We start from the raw sequence: 11,719 nt of genomic DNA, 5'->3' as shown, positions 1-11,719 counted from the left end.
CAGCTGCCCCATCTGACCTGGATGGGCTTAGTTCTGCTCTAGTAACAAGCAAACCCCAAATCTCAGGGCTTTAAAGCATCAGGGTTTTTCCTGCCTATCTGGCTACTGTCTGGGAGAATGTACTTAGTGCCATTAAATACATTCATATGCAACCATCATCACCATTTTTCCAGAATTTCTCATCTTTACAACTTGAAATGTAGTTCCCATCCCCTTCCCTCATCCCATGATATTCACAATTCTACTTTCTGTCTCTATAAGATCGACTCCTCTAAGGACCTCATAAAAGTGGAGTCATATGGTATTTGTCCTTTTATGACTGGTTAATTTCACTCAGCATAATGTATTTAAGGGTCATTCATGTTGTAACATGTGTGAGAACTTCCTTCCTTTTATTAAAAAATTTAAGTGGTAAAACACATTAGAAAATTTTCCATTGTAACCATGTTCAATATGCAGTTCTGTAGTGTTAAGTACATTCACATTGTTGTGCAAATATCCCCCAAACCTTTTCTCATATTCCAAAAAATTGAAACTCTACACCCACTAACTCCTGAATCTCTCCCCTCCTACACCTGGCAAAAACCATTCTATTATCTGTTTCTATGAATATGATGGGTTTTTTTTGGTAAATATATTTTTATTGATTTCAGAGAAGAAGGGACAGGAAAAGAGAGAGAGAAACATCAATGATGAGAGAGAATCATAGATTGGCTGCCTCCTGCACATACCCCGCTGAGGATTGAGCCCACAGTCTGGGTATATGCCTTGACTGGAAATTGAACCATGATCTCCTGGTTCATAGATTGATCCTCAACCACTGAGACATATGTGCCTGGCTGAATTTGACTACTTTAGATATGTCATATAAGTGAAACCATGCAGTAGTTGTCTTTTTGTGACTGGCATCTCTCACTAAGCATAAGGTCACCAACTCTCCTCTGTCAAATACCTATTTCTCTATTGTATGTGCAATTCAAATGTCATCTCCTTCTGTCAGGACCTTGACATCCCACAAATACAAGTATCAGATTGGAAATTGTTATGAATATGTTAAGAGCAGCTCAATAAAAAGAAAAGCAGAAAAAGATGGTTATCAAAAAAAGAACAGCTCTCTAGCTCTGTTAATCAATGAGTTAAGTCCCTGGACTTGAGATATCTGGAAGGAAAAAGGTCTAATCCTTTTTTTTTTCTTTATTGATTAAGGTATTACATATATGTCCTTATTCCCTCATTGCCCCTACCTTTCCACTAATTCCCTCACCCCCGTTGTCTGTCTCCATTGGTTAGGCTTATATGAATGCATACAAGTCCTTTGGTTGATCTCTCCCCCTAATCCCCACCCTCCCCTACCTTCCCTCTGAGGTCTAGTTGTTTACTGCAAGAAATGAAAAGTGGGATTCAAGTGGCAGAGTGGGGATATTTATATTGGAGGGGCTTGACCCTCTAGTGTAGGATTTCCACATCTGCTCAGTAAATATGTATTTACTCTCACTTTGTTCTCTAAGATCACTCCGCTGTTGAGGCTGATGTAGAATAAAACTTTGCTGAATTAGAAATTATACAAATGGTAGACTCTATGCAGAGATAGCCCCAATTCTTTATCTGCTTTCATATCTTTGGCAATGTGACTGTGAGTTCCAGAGAAGTAGTCTTTTTCTCCACCTTTCCATCTGGGCTGGACTTAGGGTTTTTTACTTGTTTTGGCCAATAAAATATGGTGGAAGGTACAGTGTGCTTTACCAAGTCTTGGTGTATTTCCACTGCTCTCAGAACCCTGGCTCAGCCATGTAAACAAACCCAGGGGGAAGAGGAGCTTTCAGAGAAGGAGAGGACATGGGGACAGAGCTCATTTATTCCAGCCAAGCCCTCCCTCTATCAGTCACCAAAGCTAAGCCCCTAAGACATTAGAAAGGTCAGCAGAGACACCCCCGCTGACTCATAGCTGACTGCAGACTCATGAGGAGACCAAGAATCTACACCTAACTGGGCAGGATTCAACTTTTGATCATAAAGATTGAAGATATTGCCCTCGCCGGTTTGGCTCATTATATGGGGCATTGGCCTGGGGACTGAAGGGTCCCAGGTTCAATTCCAGTCAAGGAATGCCCATGTTTCAGGCTCAGTCCTCAGTAGGGGAGTGCAGGAGGCAGCCAATTAATGGTTCTCTCTCATTATGAGAGATGTTCATATCTCTCTCTTCCTCTCTCTTCCTCTCTGAAATCAGTAAATATATATATATATATATATATATATATATATATATATATATATATATATATATATATATTTTTTTTTAAAGATTGAAGATATTCCTGAGTTTAAATATACTTATTGTGTAATAGTGAGATTGTTCACTTACATTCCCTCTAGTGGATTTGAAAAAATTTAGAAAAGTGGAGATAGTGAATTTAGAACACTAGAAAGAGTGACATTAGTAGGGAGCACATTTAACACTTTCAAGTAGCCTTGGTCTTTATGGCTCAGTTGGTTGAGCATCATCCCATGCACAGAAAGGTTATTGGTTCTATTTACAGTCAGGGCACATTTCCAGGTTTTGGATTGGATCCCCAGTTGGAATGTGTATTGAAGACAACTGATCAATATTTCTCTCTCATGTGGATATTTCTCTCTTCTTCTATCATTCTCCTACTCACTTTCAAAAAATCATATAAAAAGAAAGTTTTATAGCAAAAACAGTGAGATAGTTCAGAAAAAAATCATAAAATATTCTACTTAATCTTTCACTCCAATGAATAAAGTGCCTTACACTTGGACAGTATATTCCACATTTTATTAAGTACAGAAATGCCATGAAAACAGTTTTGTATAGTAAAATATTGTACCACTATTATTGCTTCATAACTTTCAAAGTCATCTCTGACTCTAACCATAAAGAGTGTATTTTGTTGTAGACTCTTCTTGGAAACATGTGTCTGATAGTCATTTTTTTTGCCAGTGGCTAGGGTAGGCATGTGGACACAAAGATGAATAATAGAATGAAAAGATAAAACCAGTATATCACCTTTAAAATATACTAGCATGTTAAAGTCAAATTATAAAGAAGAACAGTAAAGGCAGTACTATAGAAAATAATGATGAGCAAATAAATGAAAACTATGGCCTCAGATTTTATTCTACAATAAAATTATACAAATGACCATAGTATCCAAGTATAATTTTGTCCATTAAGGTACTATAATTCAGGGCAATTCTTTTGGTAAAACAATAAAAAAATTACTTGGAATAATATATGGCATAAGATAATAAATAATGCTAAAGTAATTCATGTTAACCTATGATATAACTGAGAATTTCCAATTACATCTAGTCCAAAGATTGGCTTTAGTTGTGTCAGAACTTCTGGCTGTGAGGATTTGCACTCTGCATTCCTGGGCAATTCTTCAGCCTAGTACAGCTAGCTCTTGAAGAGCTTACCTGCCAAGGAATCTTTGCAGGGCTCTCTTTATGTCCTTGTTCCTGAGACTGTAGATGAAGGGGTTCAGCATGGGTGTGACCACCGTGTACATCACTGAGGCTGTTGCACTTGAGTGTGAGCTCTGGGAAACAGCAGAGCTGAGGTAAACACCTAGGACTGTACCATAAAATAAAGAGACAACTGAGAGGTGAGACGCACAGGTAGAAAATGCTTTATACTTCCCCTGAGCTGATGGGATTCCATGTATGGAGGAAAGTATCTTACAGTAGGAGTAAAGGATCCCAGCAAGGGGACCAACACATAGCAGCACAGCTGAAGAATACATTAGAATATTGTTAAGAAAGTTGTCAGAACAGGCAAGTTGGAGCACCTGATTAAGTTCACAGAAAAAGTGGGGGATTTCTGAGTCTGAGCAGAAGGACAGCCTCAATACCATTAAGCTATGTAGCAAGGAAACCATGGCACTCATGATCCAGGACAGCAGAGCCAGCAGTCCACAAAGCTGGGGATTCATGATAACCATGTAGTGCAGAGGGTGACAGATGGCCACATACCTGTCATAGGCCATCACGGTCAGGAGGCAGTTGTCCAACACTGCAAAGAGTATGAAAAAATGCATCTGTGTGATGCAGCCTCCATAGGTGATGACTCTGCTCTGTGTATGGGTGTTCCACAGCATCTTTGGGACGGTGGTGGAGGTGAAACAGATGTCCACCAAGGACAGGTTGCAGAGGAAGAAGTACATGGGTGTGTGGAGGTGGGAGTCTGAGCTGACAGCCAGGATGATGAACAGGTTTCCCAACACAGTGATCAGGTACATGGAGAGGAAAAGCCCAAATATGAGGGGCTGCAGTTCCAGTGCCTGTGACAGTCCCAGGAGAAGGAATTCTGAAATTTGTGTACCATTGCCTGGTTCCATGTGTCAGAAGTGTCTATCAGAAAATAGAAGAAATTTATAACTAAATGTAACATTAGCATGTAATTGTACCTGAGAATAATGACATATTTATGTTTTAGAATCAGGAAAATTATTTCCATTTTTACTGTGTGATCTCGTCCTCATTATGGTATCTCCATTGTCATTTGTCATTAGAATTTCCATTTCCTCAACCTGTTCTTCAAACATAATGTATATTGTTGTTTTACTGTGGATATCTCTCATGCATTTTTGGAATACATATTGACTATAGACCATGTTCTGGGCACTGTTCAGAGTATAGGATGCTGAAAAATAATCTCTATAAACAAATGATGTAGAAAGAATATTATCAAATTAAAAAATAATAAAACAGATCCAATGGTACAGCTGCAAAAACAAAAAGTAAATCACATTAAGTGGAGAAAGTGAATATGGGGTGTTCTCTTTTATAGTGTTTAGCCAGGACAGGCCAACAGAGGACACTTAATAGGTACCTCATGGAAGACTAAGTGGGAGGCTGAGGGGGAAGTGTTTGCCAGGCAGAAGGTACAGCCAGTGCAAAGGCCCTGAGGAAGCAGATTGCTTAGAAAATCAGGGCTCAAAATGAGCCAGAGAGCCGGGACCGGTTCGGCTCAGTGGATAGAGTGTCGGCCTGCAGACTGAAAGGTCCCGGGTTCGATTCTGGTGAAGGGCATGTACCTTGGTTGAGGGCACATCCCCAGTGGGGGGTGTGCAAGAGGCCGCTGGTCAATGTTTCTCTCTCATCAACGTTTCTAACTCTCTGTCCCTCTCAATTCCTCTCTGTGTAAAATCAATAAAAAAATATATATTTTTTAAAAATGAACCAGAGAGTCAAGGGGATTGAGCATAACAGTGCTATATCAGAGGTGGTGTCAGAGGATATTAAGAAACAAGGTGGCCTGTGTTTTTCTCTTGTAACTTCAAGTCATGGAGAGTTCCTTGTATACACTATGTAAATCTAGTACTTGTATACACTATGTAAATCTGGTTGCAAAAGCATCTTGTGAATTGAAAAGGATCTTCTTAGTATCTCCACCAGGCACCTCTGCTCTGAAGACTGCTCACAGTTTACAAGGTACATACACACACACACACACACACACACACACACACACACACACAATGCAGAACATCATGGACTCTTCATTTGTGTTATTTCCATTTCCTTCTCCCTCCCACTCTATGCAGTCTATGAGCAGATACAAGTCAGGATGTACAGATCAAGTAGCTTTTCCAAATAGAATTTAGAAATAGTATTTAGATATTCTTCTAGTAAGTCCTCTAGGACAAATAAGCTTTGGGATTCAAATTGCTATGCACATTTTCTGACCTATAGTTAAAGAAATATAAACAATAGTTTAAATGAACATAGAGGGAGAAAGAGCAATGACATGGATATTAAGAAGGAGAAAGGTTAAATTAGCTCAGATAGTCTCTGAGAGGCATTGAGTAAGAAAATTTTTCTTTGGATTCTGGAACATTTTCAACCCTAATTACACACCCTTTAAAGCCAAGCAAAATTGATATGGAGAAAATTTATTTTGATTAAAATACAAAGACAGATACCATGGACAAGAGAGTAGGGAGTGAGGGCATGCGCTTGGGGGTGGGAATGACCAGGGAGAGGTCAATGGGGGAAACAGGAGACCTATGAAATACTTTAAACAATAAACAACTAAATAAAAAATAAAATATAATATATTTATAGATATAAGATTACCCCAAGTGAAAACTGACCAAAAAAGTTAACCAATAACTCCCAAAAGGAAATATATAAAAGCAACACCAGTTGGATATTTTTAATGCCAAGCAATAGAAGACTGATTTTTCCTATGCCTCTTCTATGTTTATTTGACCAATAAGTTTTTATATGGCCGATGATAGATGAGGGAAGCCCTTTCTCTCTTTTCTTATGTGACACTTCTTCTTTTCTTGGACTTTGGGTTTTGAACTCATGTGTTTCCAAATCAATGGGCATAGTCTAATTCTGGTTGTAGTCTTCATTCAACATGCAAAGGCCTCGCAGTTCATGAATAGTTAGTCCTGTACATGCCATGGCAACCCATCTTCCACTTTGAGTAACTTTTTTCATATGATTAAAGCCTGAGCACATTGTCATGCAAACATTCATTTCATTGTACTCTGTCTCCACCATACAGTGCCAGATCCAAGCAAGCAGGGCCTCACCTGTTTTGTTCACCTTTGTATTTTCATAAATCTTTGTGAATATATGCACACTTACATAGGCAAATCTTTAAGTAAAAGTGAAGTTATAAAATGAAAGGCATGACAGAGAAAATGAATCCTGGTTGAACAGAGTGAATTGTAAGCAACTGTATTAAAGAGAACTGAGTGGAGCATCAAAAACTAACCAAAACAAGATGTAATGAATAGCAATAATTTAGGGTTTCAAACACGAATTATTAGTCAAATTGGCAGTGGCATAGACATAGAAGATAATCTGTGTTTCTAGAAATTGTGACAAACAGCTGATGCTCCATTGTTATTTGTTGAGTACATCAGGAATTAGGTCCAATTTACAAGTACATTGAACACATGTTAAGGTTGCCTTTTAGTATTTGGAAACATTGAATTGTTGGATAAAAACTGGAAAAGTATCAACCTAGAAGAAAATGACATTATTCTCCTACCTCAGTCACATCATAAAAACTCAGAGGGATTGCCTACTCATGGTTAAGTGTAACTAGTTCAGATGAAATGATAGGAAACTGCATATTCATACACGTAGGTAGGTAAAACCACTGTAATTAAGTCAGCAGATTTAGAAGCAATAAGACAGACGTATTTAACTAAATAAAAAGTAAAACATTTTTATGGCCATAGTATCCCCCAAAGTGAATTGAGAAATAATAATTTATATTTATTTTAATTTCTTATTTCAAATTCCATAGAATTTATTGGGGTGTCACTGGTTAACAAAATTACATAGTATTCAGGTGTACATTTCTATAATATATCATATGTATATGTGTTCATCATTTCTAGTCAAGTCTCCTCCCATCATTGTTTATTTCCCTGTTTACCTCCTCTACCTCCCCTTCCATAATAATGTTTAGAATTCATTCAAAAGACTGATCATGGAAGAATAATAAGCATATAAAATAACACTGAAATTAACAAGACCATCAAATATGTGAATCTTTAATCAAACTCAGAAAACGTTCAGAAAAAAAAAAAATTAAAAATTCACATCTCTCAGCCTGGGGAAAACTTAAAAAGGTGTCCCATTGACTGGGATTGGAACTTGTACCAGTAAACAGGTAGCAAAGGGGTACTCTGTTTTCTTTTCTGGCAGAACGGTCAAGTGTTACAACATTAGGAAACCAATCTGAAGACAGCTATAAAAATTACAAGTACATATATTCTTTAAGTCATTGTTTCTCAGTCTCTGCACTATTGATATTCTGGATCAGGTCATTGTTTATGGTATGGTCTCTCCTGTGCTTCCCTAGACTCTATCTACACTTTCCATGTGACAGATAGGCACTCAGCCGCCCATCCTCTCCGTGTACGTGTGACACACAGAATTGTCTCTGAAAATTGCTGACTGTCTCTTGGGGGAACAATACTGCCATTGGTGGAGAACCAGAATTTTAATGTAACAACCTCAAAATATTTTGTATAATTGTGATACTAGCAATGCATTGAGAAAGTACTGCTTATGGAAGGCTTTCAAGTGTGCATTACAGCAATTTCATAAAATATTATGTGCACATAGTAATAATGAATTGGCATCACATTAGTTGACTAGAGGAAAGGTTATAACATATTGTTGAGTAATGAGGAAGAGTGGACACATAGAAAAAAAGAGTGTACAACACATAAAGAGGATTTCTGATGGGCATAGGATGCTACTTATGCATTTGTACAAATGCATATGAGTGTATATGTATGCATAATGCAGAAGAGAAGTTTTTTAAAACTAAGAATTTATGGAACAGATTATCAAAGGAATGAAATTGGGTTAAGTATAGTAGTTACAAAAGAACTGAATGAAACAAAATTAAGTGAGAATCAAATTAATCTATATAAAGATAGTTAATAATAATAATTTAATAGCATTTACATGGCCACTAATTCCAAATTAAATTTTCAATAACTTTGAAATAAAAGAATATTATAGAATGGCTCTTTAAAAATATTTATTTATCTATTTCAGAGGTGAAAGAAGAGGGAGAGAGACAGAAACATCAATGATGAGAGATAGTCATTGACTGGCTGCCTCATGCAGACCTACCAATGGGGACCAAGCCTGTAACCCGGACGCTAACCAGGAATCAAACCATGGCCTTGTTCAAACACTGAGCCATGCTAGCCAGGCTAGAATGGATTTAAGTTTGGAAGAAAGCAGTATCTGTCATAGTTTCTTCTTATTTAAAGTTATTGGATTCAAATATGCTAATGAAGATAAAGTACAAAAAAGAATGCCTTCCAGAGGATAGTAGAAGATGATGCCTGTTTTGTAAATAGAGCTAACAACTGAAGACAAAAAAGAACAAAAAGGAGAAGATGGAGATGTGAAACAAGTTGGCAATGTCTGTAGGGTTGTTTATTAGCAGCACTACATACAGAGAAGAACATTCACTTTCTTTTTTTGCTGAAAGAAAGGATGCACAAGTGAAAAGTTAAAAAGTAAAAGCTGAATGTTTTCATTAAGCAAAGTAAAATTGTTGGGTCAATCGGGGAAAAAAGGAGACACATGTAAAACTTTAGGCAATAAAAATAAAGAAGAGTGAAAATTTAAAATGGAATGGAGAAAATACAATATAACTGCTGACAGATTTGAGCCCACACTATTAGTAAACACTCACAATGCCCATATATACACACACGAAAGTAGTCAATAACAAACAACAAAGCAGGTGATAGAAACCTCCAATTCCTTATTTAGAATGCAATCAAAATCAGGAATAAAGACACTCTGACCCCACTGCACTAGCATCAGGACTTTACAGACGACTTACAAGAGAGAAAACAAATTATTAGTAACACACAAATATATTCAGATCACAAGTGATGAAGTAATTGAAAAGTTAAACTATTTAGCATACATCTTGTTAATTATCAAATATATTCTTTTTCATGTGCATTGAATACCAGAGTGAAAGGAGATCCTGTGAAATGTGTGTCACATGAACTACTGTTGTAAGGTAATTTCTTCAAGGAATATATTGGTCCTGGATCTTTTTCATCAATGGAAACATAGTCAAATAGGTTCCATGATAAAAATAAAGAACTGCCCTCACCTGACTGGACATCCCTCCATACTTACTGCTCTATTTTTCTACTCCCTTTAGTTGTAAAACTCACTATACACATTCTACTTTTACTTGAATCACTTTATGCCTCAGATTATCACCTCTAATTGGTCTTCCATCAGTTAATTATCAGCAATTAGTTCAATGTTCACTTCTTCTTTTAGCATCATTAAAAAGGAATTAGTTAATCAGGAAAATAAGCAACCATAGACTGGTGCCTGTCAAGAGACCTCAAGTACATGTGCTTGGTTTTGATTTTCTCTGACCCTTTACTGTAGTAGCTACTGAACCTCTGGACTCACCTGATGGGGAACAATGACGAGAAAGTCTTCATGGGAAAGTCCAACCTTATGGATGGGTGAGGATGGAGACTGAAGCTCTCTGCCCAGACAAGACAGCAGGAAGGAGGCAAGCACAGGTCTCCTAGACAAACCGGATTCCAAAAGCAACAACAGGTCCCCTCCAGCCCAAGGTTACACACGCTGAGAGACTGGAGATGAGGAGATATTTATAGCTCCCTATGTCTGCTCATTAGGTGGATTTCTATCTTGTTACTTCAACTTCTAATCACCTTATTCCCCTCTGGGTCTGGACAGAAGAAATTGTTTTCCTGGAGATTCTGTGGTCCCAAATGACCATCTTAGGATTCAAGTGAGTCCAGTTTTTACTACAATAGTTCTTCCCCATTACATTTGTTGGGTTTCAGGGGACTAACATACCTGCATCTTATACCAACCCTGATTTAAAATTTTTCCAAATTTAAGACTGATGATATAGTATAGAATAGAAAACTTGAATCTCCAAATATTGATTTGTGGTAGGGATACAGGCTCTGATATCTACAGGAAATTGCTATTTTTCTTTTCTACGGGGGAGATCTAAGTTCCTTTGTTATAAATTTTGAGTGTTATACAAAGGGCTTCCTGACACATTAGCCAAAAGAATTTGGCATTTCAACCATATATCACAAATTAAGAGCTGGAATTTAGTCCCTCACTATGAAATATTTGTTAATTATAAGAAACATATTTAGATTTTTTTTGCATTCTAATCTAAGCTTGGGATAGGAAAGCAAATAGACTCTTCCCTGTAGCCTCCAGAAGAAATCTAGCCCTGCAAACATCTTGATTTTATCCAAATATATCCTGTTTCTGACCTCAGGAATTGTAAGAGCATGAATGTGTTTGTTGTAAATCACTTGTGTGGTCATTTTACATTAACATTAAAAAGTGAATACACATTTACCCAATGAAATTTTTATTTCTATCTTCTTTATTTTTTATTATTATTTATTATATTTTATTGGGGTGACATTAATCAACATGAACATATAGGTTTCATGTGTGGATTCCTAATTTACAAAATCTGTATATAGGACCATTTGCCCACCACCCAAAGTCAAATCTCCTCCTGCCACCTCATATTAGGACCCCTTTTCTCACCCACCCCCTCCCTCTGGCAGCCATCATACTGCTGTTTGGTCATTTGGTCATAAGTTTCAGTTTTATATTCAACATATGAGTTAAATCACATAGTTCTTAACTTTCTCTGTTTGACTTATTTCACTTCGCATAATGTTCTCAAGGTCCATCCATGTTGCTGTAAATGATGCTATTTCATCCTTTCTATGGTCGTGTAGTACTCCATTGTGTATATATAACACATCTTCTTTATTCAATATTCTATTGTAGGGCACTTTGGCTTGTTTTCAACTCTTGGCCACTGTGAAAAAAGCTGCACTGAACATAAGGGTGCATATATCTTTGCGTATAAATGATTTCGAGTTTTTCAGGTGTATACCCAGGAGTTGGATTGTTGGGTTGTATGGTAGCTCTATTTTTAATTATTTGAGGAAGCACCAGACTGCCCTCCATAGTGGTTATATCAGTCTACATTCCCACCAGCATTGAATGAGGGTTCCCTTCGTACCACAGAGCTATGATAATCAAAACAGCATGGTATTAGCAGAGAAACAGATACACAGATCAATGGAACAAAATAGAGAGCCCAGTTATAAAACCACACATGTATGGACAGATAATTTTCAACAAAGGAGCCAGA

The 11,719-nt window shown here is 37.2% G+C and overlaps 1 protein-coding gene across 1 annotated transcript; it reads right to left on the bottom strand.

The window, feature by feature from the left end:
• Positions 1 to 3,434: 3,434 nt before the first annotated feature.
• LOC311623655 (olfactory receptor 7A5-like) lies at positions 3,435 to 4,358 on the bottom strand (the record flags this gene model as incomplete). Its single annotated transcript, XM_084886027.1, has 1 exon — positions 3,435 to 4,358. The coding sequence occupies one exon, from the start codon at positions 4,356 to 4,358 to the stop codon at positions 3,435 to 3,437; it is 924 nt and encodes a 307-aa protein (XP_084742153.1).
• Between the last annotated feature and the right edge of the window lie 7,361 nt (positions 4,359 to 11,719).

Source organism: Pipistrellus hanaki (genome assembly GCF_964339955.1).
Source record: "Pipistrellus hanaki genome assembly, chromosome: 5".
Lineage (NCBI taxonomy): Eukaryota > Metazoa > Chordata > Mammalia > Chiroptera > Vespertilionidae > Pipistrellus > Pipistrellus hanaki.
Note: the sequence above shows the minus strand (reverse complement) of the source record. Positions and strands in the feature narration are given on the sequence as shown.